This window comes from Poecilia latipinna, unplaced genomic scaffold (genome assembly GCF_001443285.1).
Source record: "Poecilia latipinna isolate Pla-1442-1.1 unplaced genomic scaffold, P_latipinna-1.0 Scaffold352, whole genome shotgun sequence".
NCBI classification, from domain to species: domain Eukaryota; kingdom Metazoa; phylum Chordata; class Actinopteri; order Cyprinodontiformes; family Poeciliidae; genus Poecilia; species Poecilia latipinna.
Window position 1 is genome coordinate 336,427 of NW_015112968.1, and position 19,282 is coordinate 355,708.

Below are 19,282 nucleotides of genomic sequence, written 5' to 3' on the forward strand. Positions count from 1 at the left end.
AAAGAGCAAAACGTGAGTTTATTGAGAACTTTACCTGCATGTGTTTTCAAAGTTAGATTACATAACTTTAGAAACAAATAATAAAGCTACATTGGAGCAAAACTTTGAGGTTGTGCTGGCTGTGCTGTTTATCTACGGCTGCTGATCAAGTCAGACTGGAACAAGCGCAGCATAATTATTTGTAAATTGGGAAAGAAGAACAAGATTACAGTACTACTATAAATCACATAATACTGATGAAATTCAGTGCAATATTTTACTGCATACAGTCTACACAATAGAGATTTTAATCAAGTATCAGACTGAGTCTCAATGTCTAATCCTAAATAATTCAAGGACAGAAAAAAAAAAGAATCCTGATCAAAACATGCTTAGTTCTAGTAAACATGCAAAGGAACCAGTGCTCTTCATCTTTGGGTGAATGACGCAAACAGAACCTTGCTTCAAATCAAAACTGAGAAATATTTTTATTTTTACGCAATAAATCTGTGACTTTTTCCACCAAACGACACTGAAATCTTGGGTAATGGATCCTGGAGCTGCAGGGCTGACTTCATTGGTTCACATGTTGTAGCGCTGGCCTCTGTTTCTCTCTCTGAGGTACATGCTGACGTAGGAGGTTATCAGGTCATCCATCTTGTAGCCCTGTTCATGGATAAAGAAAAAAAAATTAATGCAAAGGATATAAAAACAAACTTTGTTAAAAAGCCCAAAACAAAACAACCTACCAGCGACGTCTCGCAGAGGAATTTGTTGCCCTTCACCAAGCTGCCGACGGTCATGTGAAAGTAGGTGCTTCCGCTGCACCAATTAGCTATTTTGTTGTATGGGTGATTTGCCAGAACCTCCTTGTGAAGTTAAAATAAAACATCAGTAATTGAAGCTGCGCAGCAAAACATTAAACATTTCTAATTGCAAATTTTGCCCTTTTGTAACCTTAGTTTTCGGGTGCAGGATTGTGAGTCCAGTTTTGCTGATGGCGATTCGCACAATGTCTGGAAAATCTTGCTCTGATGTTTGCTGTAAAAAAAAAAAAAGAAAGAAAGAAAAAGAGTAAAGACAGAAAAATTTAGACTGATGTAGTTTTTACGGCTGCAGCGGCTGTTTGCCTTCTGCTGCGAGAGCACAGTGGTGAGAGAGGATGCAGAAGCAACTGACCAATCAACTCGTCAGAGCAGCTCAGAGACAGAGAGTCTGCAGAACCCACCTTCACTTCAAAGAACGCGCAGCCGAACGTCGGCCAGCGGCACACCGCCTTCAGGAAGGCAACTTTTGCTTCCTCGACGCCCATGCCACCGTGTTTGTTAAAGAAGGTGACGATGTTCTGCAAGTGGAAGAAATGCAAACATGTAGCAGCATTAAAAAAAGAGAGAAAAAGGAAGAAAAGAAATTGCCCCGTTTTTAATGAGGTTAATGAGTTCCTCTCCACCCCCACAGGCTGCAGGGTGAGTTCTTGCCGAGCCGTGGGCGTTCTCCTCCTCCATAATGGACATATTGTTTATATATGATCGGCAAAGCAAAGTCTCATTATAGAAAAATGTCACCATGAGTCAAAATCTAACAAAAGAATGTTGTATCTCCTATTCTGCTTTCCCACAGAGACCCTTTATAATCCCCTCCTTATTCATGGAGAGACTTTTTTTTTTTGTAAACACCCGCCCACCAGTATCAAGCTCTTATTAATGAACAGCTTATAAAGTCACAATTCATATTTCTCCACTAAGCGCATTATTTACAGTACTTAATTTGCTTAAAAACTAGAGTGGTTCAAACCCACTAGATCAAACTCAAGGCCTGGGGGCCAAATCTGGCCCACAGCAGCTCTTTATGTGGCCCTCTGGACTCCAAACTACATCAATAAGTCCCTCTAGTTTTTCACAATTCCACAAAATCCACACAAGCTCAACAAATCCTCACATTTGTTCTGATTTTACAGCATTTTTTCTCTCAAAATTGGTCAAAAACATTGGGTTTAAGTGTCTGCTACTTTTTAACATCTTTGAATTTGAATATTTTTGTCCATTTTTTTTTTTTTTGCTATGCCACTATAGCTCAGTCAGATCGGACACAGAGAAGTAGATTTTCCCCTGGTTTCAAGTCTGGACTTGGACTGGGCCATTCTAAAACATGACTAAACCACTCAGTTAGAGGTTGTTGTCTTGCTTGGATTTGTCCACAATGACCCTCTGTAACTTTAGCTAAAAACTAAAACAAATCAACAAAAGTTTTAAACATTGGTAACAACACCTGACAGTTTTTAACAGGTTTTCATTTATTTTCTGCAATAATTACATTGTATTTTCACTAAGAAATTTTTTTTTTCTTATTCTACATTATTTTCAATCCTACAGGGAACAGAAAAACTATCCAGTCTCTGATTTTCCAAAAATGTATCTTCATCTTTATTTTAAATCCTAAAAATGGAGATAAAAATTGTGGTTCTTTAAAAATTACAACTAATTTACTAAAGTACATGTATCTAAATGCATAAGATTTTTTTTTTTTTTTTAATTCCTGTGAGATTTGCGACTCTACATTATTGTTTTTTTTGGTCTGGCCTCAAAGCAAAATGGCTCCTTAGTTTTTAAAGGTTTTAAAGGTTGTTTGTAATTGGACAAAAGGTGAAAAAGTTAGAGGGATATAAATAGATATCAAAAATAGAAGTTATGATATTGTGTACCAAAATAACACCAATAAACATTTCCCATTGAGGTTTCTAGTTTTGCACCAAAAACAACAACAGATAGGAGAAGATCCAGCAGGCCTCATATTCCTCTCTGCCAACCTCTGAACTCCTTCACATCCCTAAATCTATCTAACCCCTCATCACCCCCACAGCCAGCCTGGTCCTTCTACCTTTTTCCACTCGTTCTCAGACATGGCCTTCAGCTGGTCTGCGGGAACCAGCTCCTTCAACACCTTGGGAATCGTGGGGATCTGGCTTTTGTCACCGTTGACCTTTACCCTGAAGAGCAGAGCGGCAATGTTGACCATTTCCTCCTTGGTACAAACGTGATAGCCTCTCAGGTACTTTGGCAACTCCTGGAAAACAGAGAAGCAGTTGGGGTTTGTTGCGGTAGTTTACATGCAGTCGTCGTCAGAGTGAAGGTTCGTTTAGGCCTCAACGTTCAAATTCATCGCAGATCATCTGTGACCCACACTGGGTCAAAATTATTCATACACCCCCAGTAACATTAGGATTAAAAACCACTTAGGAAATGGGGAGAGAAACCAAACAATGTTTGTGGCCACTAAGCAAGATCCTGGCTGGATGTTTGACCACAAAAACAACTTTTAAGCAGATCAAGATTTCAAGATGGATCAATTTAGATATTTATTGGGGAACATTTTCCAGTTGGAATACCCAACTGTGTTCAAGTTTCAACAACCCGAGATGGGATGTACAGGAACCACCTCAAGCAGAAGTCAAAGCTAGTTCCAGGAACCTGCCCACCGACTGACCCACCTGGAGGTCAACCCGTCTTCTACAACATGTTGGACCTTGAAAACCCTCGTCTTGTGAATTCATCATTTCTTTACCAAAACTTTTCTCAATGGTTAAGCCAGGTGAAGTCAAATCTATAATCAGCTAATAAACTAATACATTTGTCTCGTGAGATTTAGTGAGACATCGTCACATCCATCTCTTACGTCTGGAAAAAGAGCGGGTCAGATAAATGAAAACACTGAACTAGTGAGCGACTCCTGCTCAGTGCTCAAACTGTTGCATTTCTTCAGAGATTTGACCTTTGAACCCACTTCCCCGAGTCAGTAGATAAATAACCGCCTCTGGTCTGGTCGAGAATATTTGCCAATGTTTTTCCACGACGCCTTCCCAGCTGACATCCTCATTTGTGTGCGAGGCCCGATTATATTCAAAGTGGACGAGAAGCTTTTCCGCTGGGTGTAAAAACGAGTTGAATGAAGCTGGGAAAGCGGAGCTGCTCGCTGAAACGCACCTGAGGGAAATGGAAGATAAGGTCAGCCTCGGTGTCTCTGCCAGGGATTACATTAAACCACAACTTCCTCATGAAGAACACGTGGTAGGAAATGTTGACCGGTCCACCTGCAGCACACAGACAGACAGAGACAGTGAGAGAGGAGTCTGCAGACAAATACCGCCGACCATCCAAACCTTCACTCTCTGCATGCTGTGTGGTTACCGTCTTTAATCCTCTTGGCTTGTTTGGACCAGTCAGTGATTTGTCTCAGACTGTCAAAGAAGTAGTCTGTGTCGTTCAGGCTGAGAACCTGAGATTAGACAGAGATGGTTAGACGGGTTTTAGCCTCATCAGAGAACGTAAATGTTCATTATAGAGACAAATCTGATCTACAAAACATCATGCTCCACATCTGAGGCCAACATATGCTCTGCTATAGATGTGGAGAAATGTTCTCTCTTCCAGTGTTAGAACAAAAAAAAATGATGACATTCTGTTCTCACAGATTTGGTTTTGTTTTTTTGGTGTCTGACAAACATTGTGTGAATGGTCCGACACTGGAAAACTTTGCAGTGGAAAAGAACTAAAAGAACTATGAGGATTTCCAAAGAAACACAGAGGCCATCTTTTATCTTCTAACAGTCAGGGTCAAAAATAATGGACAAATGTTGACCGTTCTTTTGGTTTGTGATCCAAACTCAGAGATTAAATCCTAATATTCAGTCTTGGAATGTTATAGGACAGAAAATTTGCTTTTTCGACCGTGAAAGGCGTGAAACTGATGGCTGAACCTTGTCGTGGGTTTTCACAAAGATGCTGAAGCCGTCGGCTGAAGCCAGCTTGAGCTTTTTGGAAATGTTCTGGATGAGATCCCGGATCCTGGTGCTGGTCGCCACCTCAAATATCTGGATATCAGGAGGAGAGGAGTCCGTGTTGACATTATGCTTTCTTAAAGCGTATTTGTTTCTCTCTGATGCGTCTCCACTGCGTACCTCTTCTGTGTCGTTGGGGAAGTAGATTTTGTGGAAGATCTGGGTGCTGTTCTGCTGGATGGCGTCCACCTCCACCTGGTGCGGCGGGAGCTTCCTGGGGTCAATCCTAAACACAGCCATCAAAGCGTCAATACTCTGTTCATGTACTTTTTCACTGATTTGAGTTTATCTGCTGGCTTGGTTTCACTAATCAGTCCCTTCAGGAAGTTGCGATGTTAATAGAAATTTACACATCATTTCCCGAATTTTGCACAGACTTACAACTTTCTACCAGTCATCGCAGTTTTCCCACAAATCTGACCAATCACCTTAACCTTTCCTGTATTTCCTTCTCTTCTGACCAATCACTGCAACTTGGCTGAATTTCAACCAATCCCCTCCGCTCCCTTATAATTTCACTTCCTGTTTCACATGTCTCTTGAAAGTCAAACCTGGAAGATGACAGCATGTGTGACACTAAATGGTAACTTCACCTTTTTTTGTTGCAAAAATAATTTTTGTAAAACTGTGTAGGATTTGCTTATACTATATATAGAGTTCATGTTGATTTGAATTCCTTTTGCATTTTAATAACTCCTCAAGACACGGCTTTATTTGTTCTAAGGTGCCATTACAAGAAGAACCCTTCTTATCAACGTTGAAAATGTTATTTGCACTTTAAATATCAACTATGTTAAAATCCTGTCTTTCTCTTTTTGTCTCGAAAGATTATGTGAAGCAATTTCAACACCCGCCCGCCCCCAAGACTGTAACAGCAAAATAAAGCTTAAAAAATCTGAAGCTTCGACTGCAACTTTTTGAAAAATCAGTTATTTTAGGCTGCACCAATCAGAAAAACATAAATAAATGGTAGCATCCTGGAGGGACTAATACCACATTTTTTAAATCCCAAGATGAAGTTCCTGCTAGCCTTCTATGTAAATATAACATATTAAAATGCTTATTTGTGTAGCAGAATTAAGTCGCCACCAAACATATGTATGAAACAGTGTTTACTTTGCTTTATTTTAGTGGGTTTTTAAAAAAAAAATCAAAGACATGATGCTGTAATTTCTGCTTGCTGATTAAAAGCTGCATTGAAATAATCCTGCCTGGCGTCGTCATGCAGACTGTAAATAAGGTGCATTTATAGCAGAGGCCATGCAAATGCTGCATTTGGTTGGTCACCCTGGTGCAATGTTGATGCAAGGCATTTGTGTTCACAGCCCCTTCAATGGTGCAACAAGTTCTGCATCACACTGGATGTGTTTTTTTTTCCCCTCAAAGAAAGACAACAGTAAAAAAAAAACAAGACGTCACAGTTAGACTTTTTCCTCCTCTCAGCCAGGAAGGCTGGTGGAGAAGCTGATGAGATGCAGGGCCAACAGTTTGTGTGTTGGTGGTGCAGGACGAACCTGAGCGAGCTCTGCAGCCGCTGCAGACAGTCGGAGGCCAGCTGCTCTCTGCGCCGGGTCTCCACAAACTTCTGGGCGTGTCTCAGGAGGGCCTGGCTGGGTGGGAACAGGCCGCAGCACAGCCACAGCAGCTGCCAGCCCAGCTCTATGCTGAACCTGCAGGCACAGAGGAGACCTGAGTAGAGAGCGCCCGCCTTGTGTCCGGATCGCACGTCGTACTGCAGCAACGTGCGCACACCTTTAGCCCGCAAAGGTCTCAACTTTGACTAGGCCATTCTGTCATGTAAACCTGAAACATTTTTGAGGATTTCATTGTAGCTCTGGCTGTATGTTTTGACAAGAAGTGTTCGACAAGAACACAGCTGAAAGCACCTTAACCTGACATCATGATGCTGCCACTACCACTTCATATATGTGAGGCATTTTTCAAGTAACTTTGGTCTCTTGTAACCAAAGCAGCTTCACAACATGTTTGCTGTGTCTGCTTGGTCTACCTTAACTGATTCAGTATTTCTTTCATTTGTCTTTTCTCGTCACAGTAAACAATAAATCAGACAATCGCATGATAAAATAAAACAATTTCAACTTGTATTATTTATCATTTTTCTCCCTTTCTACCAAAAACTGGATGACAAAAGTCTTCAGTCCAGTGCTTTGATTACATGATTCATTTTATTTGTTGTTTCTGTTGTTTTATTTATTTATTTTGGATTTTTAAAATGTCTCCCAGTTCCAGTGTTAAATGTTCTTTAGAATTTAAAGTTTATTAATCTTTGAGAATGTCTTCTTGCATTACGATTATATTACTTGAAAACAATGCAATCGTTTGGTTTCTCTCACAAAATCCCTGAGAAAAAACACAGAGGTCTGTGTTGGTATCTTGACAAAATGTGAAAATAATCAATGTATGAACACATCCTTTCATATTAATAATAAAAAAGTGAAATGTTTTAGTTTAAAAACATGCTAACCAAAAAAAAAAAAAAAAAAGAAAAACAACCCGCCAAAGAGGGGTGTGACTGTTTGGACGCCAAGAAAACAGGCAGAAAAAGCAAAGAGCAACCTGTTGTTGTTGCTGGTCATTTGCTTCATGATCTGGCAGTAGATCTCGTCCCGCAGCGCCTCGTGTTTAGTGGGGGGGCTGAAGATCTGGTCGGTGAGCTCCAGGGGGCTCTGCATCTGCCTAGTGGGGTAATCTCCCATGTACTTCAGGATGGGTGAGCCACAGGTCAAGGTCAAATAACGAGAAGCATCACGGCCTGAGGAGATTTCAATGATTTGATGGTAGAAAGTTGATCTGATGTTTTCCCACCAGTAAACATACAGCGGAGGAGTCAGACTAAAAATCTGATGAATGATGTGAGTTATGCTTTATGACAGAGTTCGGTAGTAGCTATTAGTTACATTTACTGGAGTAACCTTTTGGAAAAACAAAGTGCTTTTAGGAGGATTTTTACTACAAACCTTGAGTAATTTTACTATGAAGTACTGATGCTGTTACTTGAGTAAAATGTCTGGATACTCTACCTACTGTGAAGAACTGTGAATGAAGTTACCTCAAATATACATAAAAGAGTCAAGTCAACATCTCCATGAGGAAATGGAAGTACTGATGAGGTACTGATGAGGAAATTATGTTGAAACACGAGCGGAAGCTCAAAAACATCAATTTTACATGACAGTGACCCTCCAGAGAAGCTCTTTAAAACACACAAACACAAGTGTTACTGCAGCTGTTTTTCCTGAAGCTGTGCAGAGAGGATATCAGTGAAGGCCAGGCAGGCCTTGTGGCTGAGCTCCGGGTTGCCCAGCAGGTTCTTGAGGAGAGGCTGTCTGATGGGCTCTCTGGAGTGAGCCCACAGCTTCTCCGGCGCTGCGTTCCTGGAAATCACCTGGCGGTTCAAATCCTTGGTGGGCTGCCTGCAAGAAGAAACAAAAAGGATTTAAAAAAAAAAAAAAAAAAGCCTTTATGGAGAAATCTGTGGAGAGCTGTGAAGATAAAGACAGCATCCAACCTGAAGTACTGCAGGGAGAAGTCCTTCAGCGAGGCGGGAGCTACTCTCTCCACGGTGCCCATGTCTTTCCGGTTCGCCTCCACCAGGTTCTTCCTCTGGTTTGGCGACAGGTTGAGGAGGTTCTTTGGGAAAACGAGGAAAAGTTGTTTTAGGAATCATCTGAGCTGACGGACGACAGAAAAAAACAAAAGAAGCTCGGGTGAACGTTCGGTACCAAGACTTCGTTGCTGGGTTTGCTGAGCGTCGGCAGGATAAAGATGGCCTCCATGGAGACGGCGCCAGTCTTTTTGGTGCTGCTGCTTTGACATTTGATCCAGCCGCGCTGCTTGGAAAATTCCTCATCCTTGATGAGAATCAGCAGCTCTCCTCTTTTAAAGCTCAGGATGGTGGGGTCATCTGAGGAAGAAGAGGAGGAGGAAGAGAGTCAAAAACAGACTTTCCTTTTTTCGCCCAGCGAATAATCTATTAAATCGATTTTATTGATTGAATTTTTGGGTTTTTGAACATTTAATTTTAGGAGAAATCTGGGGTTGTGTTTTTTGTCAATTCTCTCATTGGGTTTTTGTAACTAAGAGATGTCAGAATGCCCAAGGCGGCCATCTTGTTTTACAACTTCAGTTTATTTGGACTTTGAATTCAGGTCAACTCTACAACAAAATGTCATGGTAAGGCTGTGTGTATATATATATATATTTATATATATTTATATATATATTTATTTTTATTTTTTTTTTTTTTTTTTTTTTTTTTTTACAAAATAAAGTCCAAATGTTAAAAGCATACAGCCATATTAATACGAGAATAAAGTCTTAACACTCGGACCTTGGCTGCTGACTTCTCTCAGCGCCACGGCGTACTTGGAGCGCTCCGTCAGTCCGCTGAGGAACATGGTGATCAGCTCGGACATGTCTTCAGCAAAAGATCCGCTCAGGGTGAAGTCTCCTTTCAGCGTCAGCAGACACACAGCGAGGCTCGAGGTTTTACCCTCCCTGAGCAACAACAACAGAGCGACACGGTTACCACAAGGACTGAGGCAAGATCTGAGAGTAAAACTCCTAACCATCTGCAGCTACAAAATACTGGCTACTAATCTGTTGATTATTTAATAAATGGATAGCAAAGGTGCTTAATGAATCTTTTTTTCTTTTTTGCAGAATTTGAACCCGGTGAAGCTAAAAATGCCACTTGAGTTCTGAGTAAAACATGTTTACAGACAAGAGTTTTTCATCTTAAATCCAAAATGAATATCTTTTGTACAGTTTTGCCCTAATTCCTTCTGAGTGTGTCATTCTTTCAGCAAATGACCTTTCTTTGAATCAGTATACTCCGATTAACGATTAATCGATTACTAAATTAGTTCACAATTATTTCACCATCCACCATCCTAATTACAACTAACTCAATTAATCGTTTCCGCCTTTGTTAAGATTTTCAGTGCTTTAAATTTGCCACAATGTTCTATCTATGAGTGAAACTCTTATTTTGAAGTAAAACAGGAAGTGGTTCTTTAGTTGCCTGTTGTGTTGACAGAATCAACTAATATGATTCATCACAAGGCAAGCTGGACATGCAGGTATGACTTGTAAGCAGTGTGGGAACTGGCTAACCGTTAGCAGCTAATAATGCTAACCTTCATAGCTTCTCATCAGTATAAGACTAAAGGGCTATTTCACAAAGTTTTAAGGACATACACAAACTTTACTGGCATCACACCAAGATATTCTCATAATTCCCGTCTAGCTTTTCAAATGTTTCCACTGATATTCTGATGGTTCATCTTTGCTAAGGAGCTACAGGTCCAAAGCCCCTTCAACAGAATCTCTATCAAACTTAAATCAGGACTCAAAAATATCACTTCTACTCAGAAGAAACGTGTTGGTAGAACTAAAAAATTACATTAAAGCCTAAACTGGGAATTAATCATTTTGGGCTGAAAGACAGGCCAAAACTGGATTGGTTGTTCTGCATGCATCACTACACACCCATTTCACATTTCCTTCAGCTCCTGTTTCAGATCGTCCTCGCTGAGGAAGAAGCGTATCTACCTGACGGTGTTGACTCCTGTTACTTCTGGGAAGGACAGCTCCAGCAGCCTCTTCTCCCTCTCATCCAGGAACGTGATACCGGTCCAGTTTACGGCCACAATGAACTTACTCTTTGGCAAGGGGGGACCTGGAGACAGAAACGCATTCAAGAGTGAGACTGCCTTAGATCCTTCTGTCACATGCAAAGAAACTAAACGGCATAACATTATATTACTATCATCAGTAAGGAAATGAATTGATTAATGACCCATGTGAGCCGTTATCTCAGGCTGGAGTCATTAAACAACATCCAACTTGAATGAATTGGGAAAACAAGCCTTGGGTGCATCTATTTCCACACAATGCCTACATTGTTTTTTATCATAAGTTCCTAAATTAATCTTGCAGACAGTTAAAGAAACACTTTCATTCTAGACTTGAAGTCAAGCAACACTAAGAGAGGAACTGAAGTTCATTTGCATGGAGGTCAAAAGATATTTTTAACACATTTACTGTGAGCTGATGTAACATTTTCCACTTTCACAGTGCAGTAACACTAAGCAACGGCGTCAGTGTTGCTCAACCTCTGATCACCTGAACAGGACGGACTAGGAAAAGGAGAAAACATGACTAAGAATGTGTAACGTTTAGACACTCAGGCCATAAAAACAGACATGTTCATAACTTATTTCATTTCTAGTTTTATCTGGCTTCACCTGACAAATATGGCAGATTATTCTGAGAGTCTACTACAGGTAGCAGCTCCAGTAAACATATCAAATACCTCTGGTAGCCTGTAAAACTCCCTTGGAGAGTTGTAACACTATTTTACTCTCTCAAGCTATTTTTATAGTGGTTGTATTGAAATAAGGAGACCTGGAGACTTGATGTAGCTCACAGTTTAAAAACAAATGACAAAGGTTGTCCTACCCGACTGCTTGGTGACCTCAAAGAACCTGGAGAAGAACATGGGCCACTTCTCTCTGGCATAGTCGACCACCTCCGCCTTCACCAGGTCCGCTTTTTGTCCAGAACTCAGGAAGGTGCTCTGAAATGATTTGTGTCCATTAGAAGCTGCTGGAGGATTTGTTTGTTTCATTGCTTATCATGAGGATCCCAACCTGAGCGTGAGCGGTGTGGATCATCTGGACCAGTTTGGGTTCTGACTTGGCCTCCAGCAGAGAGGTCTTGATGCAGTCCTTCACCGTCTCCTTCACGTTCTCTGGGCGACTGTCTGAGCCGTGCTGGATGTACAGGTGCTTGGCAGCGAGCTCGATGATGTCGTCCTCCTATGGAGACATGGACAGGACAAAAAAAAAAAAAAAACTCAGTGTTGAGGCAAAACTTTGGAGAGATAAAGATGCACCGACCTCATATTAACATCTAGATTCAAGAAAGTTCTTTGTGCTCTGAGTGACGCCATTCTTTATTTATTTTACATTATACTTGGAATTCTGAACCATTTGAAATGTTTGTTGCAGTTTAATTTTTACTGGTTTGACTAAGGTGGTCAAATTATTGATTTTGTCAGTTTCTGTATTATTTATTTTCTATTGGTTGTTATTCTCCTAACTGCACTGACTGAACATCTAAGTTGTTCCTACATGTTTGACCAAGCTTGTGATGATATTGGTGTATTCTAGTTCTTTACCATATAGAAATAATTTGGAGTGTCTTATGTTTTAACCATTTTTGAATAAACATTATGATAGTTTTATTAATGTTTAGCTGAAGACATGGTTTAAAGAGCCAAAGCTAAATGTCTGCGAGAGTTAAAGAAAAGCTTTGAGATGCTTCCTCTACGTTTTTAAAATAACAGCTTCATCAGCGTACATCAAAGTATGAACAGGGATTTGGTAATGTGTTAATGTATGGGGAAACTAAGAGTGACCTAAGGACAGACCCTTGAGGGACACCTACTGGACATTTTAAGCAGGGAGATTTCACACTGTCAACTAGGACTGATCAAAAAAAAAAAAAGAAATCAATCAATCAATAATGTATATTGTGATAGACAAGTGATCAATATCATCAATAGATAACATGTCTGTTAGAATATTCAATAACTTCACCAACCCAAAACTAAATAAGTAGATGATTATTTCCATAATCGATTCAACTGATTAATCTTTTCAGTCCCAGAGAAAAAACAATAAATATGAACTTAAACCCTCATTTCTGGTTTTCTTACTAGCACTACACTCTGGAGAGAATGGTTAATCTCATCAAATGCCCCTAATAAGTATAATATCCATGCCAATGATGAGTGTGTGTAAACCTCTGACCAACTTCTGCAGATGTTACAACAGAGCCCACCTTTTCTGTCTGGTACTCTCCAAACTTCAGACCGTGGATGATCTGCCTGTAGATAAGGTCAGTGCTGATCTTGTCCTCCTTGGAGTCGTGCCAGGGGGTGAAGATCTCCTTGCGGAAGATGAGACGCCACGGAGCGTGCTGCTCCTGGCCGCCCCTCCTCTTCACCTCCTGCTCACACTGGGAGATGGCGTCCATCACATGCTCCCGGCCGCTCCCCAGGGCCCACACCTTCAGCATGAGTCACCAATAAATCAGTAACTAAAATCAATCATGCTTTATCTGCTCAGCAGTCATACAGAGGTGGAAAAAAAGTTTTTAAAATGGTGACCTCAGAAAACGTTAGCCTGTTTAGCTTAGCATAGCTTAACTTTACACAACTCTATTGCTAGCGCCATTATGTTAACTCTATTCAACTTATCAACTTAAAGTCAAAATTATTGAACCATATTAAACTACAAATTGCAAACAACTGTTTAATTATCTTTGCACATTTTTTTCTTATCATTAAACATTAAATATATCAAACTGCTGATTGGACCAGAGATGGAAATTAGTCACTTGGCTAAAAGCTTATGTACTTATGTGTAAATGTTAAATATGTAATGCTCCATTAAAAGAAAAACTTAAAACAACAATAAATTAAATATCAATGACGGTTGTAAAACAACAAAGGGAACATTTCTGGCATAAAATGCTTATCTATGTTTGATATGATATTGATATTATCGTATCATACTGATTGGTATCAAACTGATTGGTATCAAACTGATTGGCAGCTCTGCTGCCCCAGATTCATTTACCTTTTCGTACATGGCTACGTAGAGAGAGAAGCCAAACGTGTCATTTAGCTTGATTTTGTTGGACACAAGTTGGCAGACTTCTTTGGATGTAGTTGCCGAGTCAACAGGAAGGTTAATGGATCGTCCATCCAGCAGCGCCACAGACACCAATATGGGCTTCTTTGTCTTGGTTGCCTACAAGACGGCAGAGAAATGACCAGCGGAAAAAATCAATCACACAAGTTTCTTGAAAATCCTTTAAAAATGACACAGCATTTGTAAAAAAACAAAAAAACAAACAAAAAAAAAACATATGCAAATTGATTATAGTAAACTTATCCAGAAATATGCATCTTTGAGATTATAAATGTCAAAGAAAAACAACTAAAGTGAAAGATCTTCCTGGTTGGGGCTAGAGGAAAGCTCTCCATGATGTCATTACAACAGCAGAGTTCGCTGGTGCAACCACTCTCCCCTCGCTACAGGACATTTATATCAGTCAGGTCACAAAGAGAGCTAAAAACATCATCAGAGACCGCGTTCACCTGCGGCACTCATTGTTCTCACTTCTGCCTTGCAGCGGATGTTACTGACATAGGAAAGTGAGAACTGACAGGTTAAAAACAGCTTCTATCCCCAGACTATCAGGCTTTCAAAATCAATGTAGTTTAAATGTTTGAAGTTTCTAATTTTGCGTGACTTTCTATTCTTGTTTTTTGTTTCAACTGAAATGAAGGGAAATTGTTTAGTACAGATTTCATTGCCGAGTTTGTTTCTGAGTTTCAGAAATAAAGTTATTTCTATTTCTGTTCTTCTCGCTGAGTCACAGTCATACACAACACAGGTGCACTAACTAAGCTTTTTATTCGGTTCACATGCAACTTTGAAATTTGGGACGTTTTGAATACAATCCTATTAAATATTTGAGATTTACACCAAAATGTGTTAAATTTTATTTCCAATCACCTTAATATAAAACTTGTAATCTACATTAAGGTGTTGATTAACTAAAAAATAAAATAAAAAAAACTCATGCAAAATGACTGATGCAAATGATTAATGTTTTCCTCTATGAATAAAACCATAACAAAACTGTTTAAGGGAAACAATCAAATATGCTCTTAGATCTAATTTTAGTCACATAGAGAAGCAAAAATATATTGTTTAAACATAATACACTTTTAAATCCTCCACAAAATAAAAAAACAAAACATATCAGAACCTGCAGCTCCAGCCAGGCTGGAGGCTCCCCTCTGGCTCCGTTTGACATGGTGCGCCGCAGCCTCTCGGCTAAGTAGGAAGGAAAACCTCCAGGAGCAAAACGGATAAAACTTTGAAGGTACTGACGAGGAAAAAGACAACAGACAGTCATCAAAACATTGTTTCTCACAGGTGGTGACATCTAAAGCTGAGGTATCTAACTTTTACAACAACAAACAAATGTTTTTCACATGTTAGTTAAAACTGTCACCATGTTGTCACTGTGTAATGTGTTCCTAAAGACTGAACTCCTTCACCCTGTCCCAGTGCTGCTGTAACAGTCTGATGAAATGCACAGTCAGAAAACAACCAATCAGGGCCCAAAGGGGGTCCTACCGCTGTCAATCAAGCTTGAAAACGCACTGTAAAATGTGCTAATGGCAGAGAAACAACTCACCATTACAGAAATACCGTTTGTACGCCGACGTTGGAGGACATGCTAATGTTCATAGCTAGCATTCATGGATATGCTATCAGGAAGAACCGTGAGCGTAGCAGAGAGGGAGGGTGATTGACAGCGCTAAGACCCTCCTCTTGGCTCTTATTTGCTGTTTCTGACTGAGCGAAGTATTTTTGTCTTCTCCCAGTGGGATCACTGGGAGAAGACAAGGAAACTTGATTTTTGTTGAAGGCTATCTGTCTTCTACTGTCACTATGTTGTTGCAGTAAAGGACAGCCAAATATGTAAAAAACTATATATATATATATATATATATATATATATATATAAAGTACATGCTGCAGCTTTAAGCAGTCAGCCTACTCGTGTTCCTTACTTTTAAGAAGCGCTCACTGGGAGGAAATACGCCCAGGCAGAGGGACAGTAAGATCCACCCGCGGAAGTAGCTGTTCCTGTTGTTGTTTTCATGAAGCTGTTTGCAGATCTGACAGTAAATCTCATCTCTGTGATGGACAAACACACACACACATTAGTTTTAGCAGTTCTCCAGAAGGAGAAACTACAATCAGACATCCTGCGACGCTAAAGGCAAACAGCTGGAACCTGAGGTCAGGCCTGATGATGCCGTATCCCACGATGTAGTGGACTTTTTCAAGAGACGACAGGGGCCTGTCCAGGGTGGACCCTTCTTCGATCATGGCGTCACTGTCCTCACTCACAGTCTGCAGTGTGGTGGGCTTGGACACCTCCGTCAGGTCATCGTTCTGAAAGAAACGGAGACGAAAACGGGATTTACTACGTCCATGACGACCGTCTGATGAAACGCTGCGTGGGCTTCTGGCCTCACCTCCTCCATGATGATGGAGGGCTTCCTCATGTTCGACACGGGCCGCACGTTCACGCTTCCTTTAGCGGGAAGGACTTTTTTGTTTCTGGACAGCAGGTCAGTGAACGTGGATCCCTTTCTAGCTCGCGGGCTGCCTTCGGGCACGGTGTATGACCTCAGGTTTGGAACTGTGTCGGTGGGCATCGTGGAGGGCTTCCTGTTTTTCGTCAGGAGGTCTGTGAAGATCGATCCCTTTCTCTTCTGGTCCGACTCCTCTGCAATGACGGCGGGTTCTGCCTCTTTGTTTTTCCTCAGCACTCTCTGAAAACGGGCAAATTTCAACTATTTATTTGAACATTAGTCATTTTATAGCTCAATAAAGTAACTATGATACCTTCAGTTGCTGTAGATATCAAATAGGACTTAAAAGAAATTTGATTTCGTATTTTAACTCCTTGAAATTGGACCTCTGTCTCTTTAAAAGCTCCTACTATTTCTGAAACGCTGCCTTCAGGAAGTCTTCACAACATGGCTCCTCTATTAACCCTTCAACAGCGTTTTTACCAACATTTCACTGAGAAGTAGCTCCTGTAATGAGCTCAGGAGAAGTGAAATTCTACCAGGTGTTTGCTAATTGCTGCTAACTAGTCTGAAGGAGCTGAGTGGGGGAATCACAGAGGGCTGCTCTGTGAAGCAGAAGATTGGAAACTGCAACACTCAGGATGATTGAGCCTCTAATAAGGCATTGCTTGGTCGACCAAGGTGTTTTGGACAGATGAATGGTTGCCACAGAGATTAAAGGATTTCTCAAACACTGATGAAAGAATCAAAGCAACACTCCAGGTATGTTTCTGATAAAATAACATTACAAAATGTTGTAAAGCTCAAAAACGACAACTTTACCTAATACTGCCCCTTTAAATGAAGAGAAACCTTTCCAAATTCTTCACCTTCCTGTAGGGAAACGTACCTGATCCAGGCCCACCATGTGGCTCAGACGTCTATCCTGCCTGGAGATCAGGTCCTGCGGGACGTAGCGATCCCGGATAGCGCTCCCCTGCTGAAGTCTGCTCATTCTCTTTGGCTCGGGAAGATCTCCCAGAAATCTCAGAATGATCCACCACACCGTCAGCGAAGCCTGCCGAAGACGCAACAAACTTCAGCAATGGCCAAACAGGCTGAAACAAGTGAACCGTAGACGTTTCAGAGCGGCACCATAACATCGCCTTCATCCTCGTGGTAGAGCAGCGGCTGCTGAAGTCTCTGTCGGATGTAGGTGGACGTGGCTGCTCCCTGGAAGTGAATGGAGGCGAATTTGGAGAACGAGTACTGATCCAGGTCTTCGTAGTCCTCCTCAGGAAGCTCGTCTTCCCCGGGAATCTCGTCAATGTCTATCTCCTCGATTATGGTCCGTTTTCCTTCGATGTTCTGTAAAAAAAGAACAAACAAAAAAGAAAATACATGAATCGTGATCAAACGGACCCACCTCAGCTTGAGAAGAGAGCAACCACGCGAGCGTTGAGAGTCTGAACCTCGAATCCGACGGGAGCCTGGCCCTCCTGCCCTCCGACCACCATGTTGGGCAGGAAGCCGAAGATGTCGTCCACCATCTCCTGGTCGCTCATGTTGGCAGCCTGCGCTCTGGCCTCCGTCTCTCTCTTCTGCCTTAGCACTTCCTCCAAGTGCTTCTGTTTGGCCAAAATGGCCCGCTGTTCTTCTTCCCTCTCTTTGGCAGAGAGGTACATCTAAAAGAACAGGACACATAGGATCAACAACCTGAGACAGAGAAACATCGCTTCTTTCAGTTAAATTTCTAAATCCAATGCAGATTGACAGGGATGGAAAGTCAATATCGCTTTAAATATGCATAACAGGAGAATCATGGTTGTTCAGAGCTTCAATTCAGATCTATCATTGGGTCTTTCTGTGTCAGATGTCAGTGTTGAACCAATGCCTTCATTGGATTTTCCTTGGATACTTGGCCACTCCTGTTAAATCCTATACATGCTAGCAAAAAGGAGTCTCCAGCAGTCAATCATGATGATTTATAAGAAGATAGCAGGTCTTGGCTTGATCAACACTTAGGATTTAAATGTATGAATTAAACTATGTAAGCCTGAATATATAAAAGAAAAAAATACTTTAATTTAAAGCTTTGCATCAAAGTCCTGCTTATGAAAATAATCTATCATTTCACCCAGCAAGAAGAAAAAGCTCGGGTTCTTTATCATGAGCTTACGTCTCTTTTCATCTTTTCGATGCGTCTTCTTGCCAGCACACCTCTGGTGTGCGCCTGCAGCAGGATCACTGCGTTTCTCTTGCGGTTCCACTCCTTCCTGGCCAGGTAACCTCTGACCTGCGTCTGCAGCACCAGCGCAGCGACCCGCTGCTTCTTGTACTTGAGGTGGATGTGACGGGAGCGGGCGATAGCCTGCAGCCTCGCGAAGCCTAGCTGCACCTGAAACCAGAGCATGACTGGAGGTTTAATGCACGAAACCTCCAGTTTCTGCTGTATGACATCGAATACGTCGGTTATTAATGATTCTTCAGAGGGAAACCCACCACTCTGTACTGCTTCCTGCCTTTGTAGCCTCTCCAGTATTTCTGAATGACGAGGGCAGCCGACCTTTTCCTCACAAATTCTTTCCTTTAGAGGGAATGAAGCAAAGTACAACTACAATTAGGCCCATTACAATAAACTTTGCACAATAAATTGACCCAGTAATTATTGTGATAAACGATGATATTGTTGCTGTGAGACATTTTCCAGCTAATAAATGTTTTTTTTGTTTTTTTACAAAATTCAAGTTTAACTCTGAAACTGCAAAATATTATAAATATCCAAAATAAAACACAACAATCAAAAACAATTTTAAAAAATTGAAAGAAAAACCACACACAACCAACCAAAACCATAAATAAAACTGATCACAATGTTTCTGTAAAATAAAAATAGTAATCATCAGAACAGAGTGCATTGAGCTCATTTTAATTTATCATGCAATTAATTATTTAATTGCTTATTGTGACAGGTTAAAAAATACCAAAAACACAGACATACACAAAAGAAAACCATCTGCATGGACTTCTCTCATACCTGAATTTGTATCCTCTCAGGACTTTTTGGATCAGAAGAGCTTTTACATTTAACTCCTTTATTCGCTCCAGTTCCAGCATGGTGTCATGGAAGTCCTATGAGAAAACAGTAACGTTTTTTATATTTTTATCTATATGTATATTTAAAAAAAAAAAAAAAAAAAAAAAAAAAATTTTTTTTTTTTTAAAAACCCCAAAAAAACTTTGGAAAAAAAAAAACCACAAAATTTTTTTTTTGA

General features: G+C 40.7%; 1 protein-coding gene across 1 annotated transcript in view; it reads right to left on the minus strand.

The window, feature by feature from the left end:
* The window catches only part of myo7ba (myosin VIIBa), a 37,732-nt gene continuing 18,450 nt past the window's right edge, over positions 1 to 19,282 (minus strand). The window contains exons 19-48 of the mRNA XM_015035959.1: positions 19,045 to 19,139; positions 18,510 to 18,594; positions 18,187 to 18,405; positions 17,480 to 17,692; positions 17,163 to 17,375; positions 16,918 to 17,085; positions 15,969 to 16,268; positions 15,725 to 15,885; positions 15,498 to 15,624; positions 14,684 to 14,803; positions 13,483 to 13,656; positions 12,683 to 12,910; positions 11,488 to 11,655; positions 11,297 to 11,414; positions 10,388 to 10,514; positions 9,165 to 9,331; positions 8,557 to 8,738; positions 8,343 to 8,464; positions 8,093 to 8,247; positions 7,391 to 7,544; positions 6,328 to 6,483; positions 4,934 to 5,039; positions 4,733 to 4,846; positions 4,164 to 4,251; positions 3,960 to 4,066; positions 2,857 to 3,042; positions 1,208 to 1,324; positions 937 to 1,020; positions 729 to 848; positions 1 to 645 (exon numbers count right to left, since the gene is read on the minus strand). Coding sequence (XP_014891445.1) covers positions 562 to 645; positions 729 to 848; positions 937 to 1,020; positions 1,208 to 1,324; positions 2,857 to 3,042; positions 3,960 to 4,066; positions 4,164 to 4,251; positions 4,733 to 4,846; positions 4,934 to 5,039; positions 6,328 to 6,483; positions 7,391 to 7,544; positions 8,093 to 8,247; positions 8,343 to 8,464; positions 8,557 to 8,738; positions 9,165 to 9,331; positions 10,388 to 10,514; positions 11,297 to 11,414; positions 11,488 to 11,655; positions 12,683 to 12,910; positions 13,483 to 13,656; positions 14,684 to 14,803; positions 15,498 to 15,624; positions 15,725 to 15,885; positions 15,969 to 16,268; positions 16,918 to 17,085; positions 17,163 to 17,375; positions 17,480 to 17,692; positions 18,187 to 18,405; positions 18,510 to 18,594; positions 19,045 to 19,139 — 4,458 coding nt within the window. The 3' untranslated portion in view covers positions 1 to 561. The remainder of the gene's footprint in view (positions 646 to 728; positions 849 to 936; positions 1,021 to 1,207; positions 1,325 to 2,856; positions 3,043 to 3,959; positions 4,067 to 4,163; positions 4,252 to 4,732; positions 4,847 to 4,933; positions 5,040 to 6,327; positions 6,484 to 7,390; positions 7,545 to 8,092; positions 8,248 to 8,342; positions 8,465 to 8,556; positions 8,739 to 9,164; positions 9,332 to 10,387; positions 10,515 to 11,296; positions 11,415 to 11,487; positions 11,656 to 12,682; positions 12,911 to 13,482; positions 13,657 to 14,683; positions 14,804 to 15,497; positions 15,625 to 15,724; positions 15,886 to 15,968; positions 16,269 to 16,917; positions 17,086 to 17,162; positions 17,376 to 17,479; positions 17,693 to 18,186; positions 18,406 to 18,509; positions 18,595 to 19,044; positions 19,140 to 19,282) is intronic.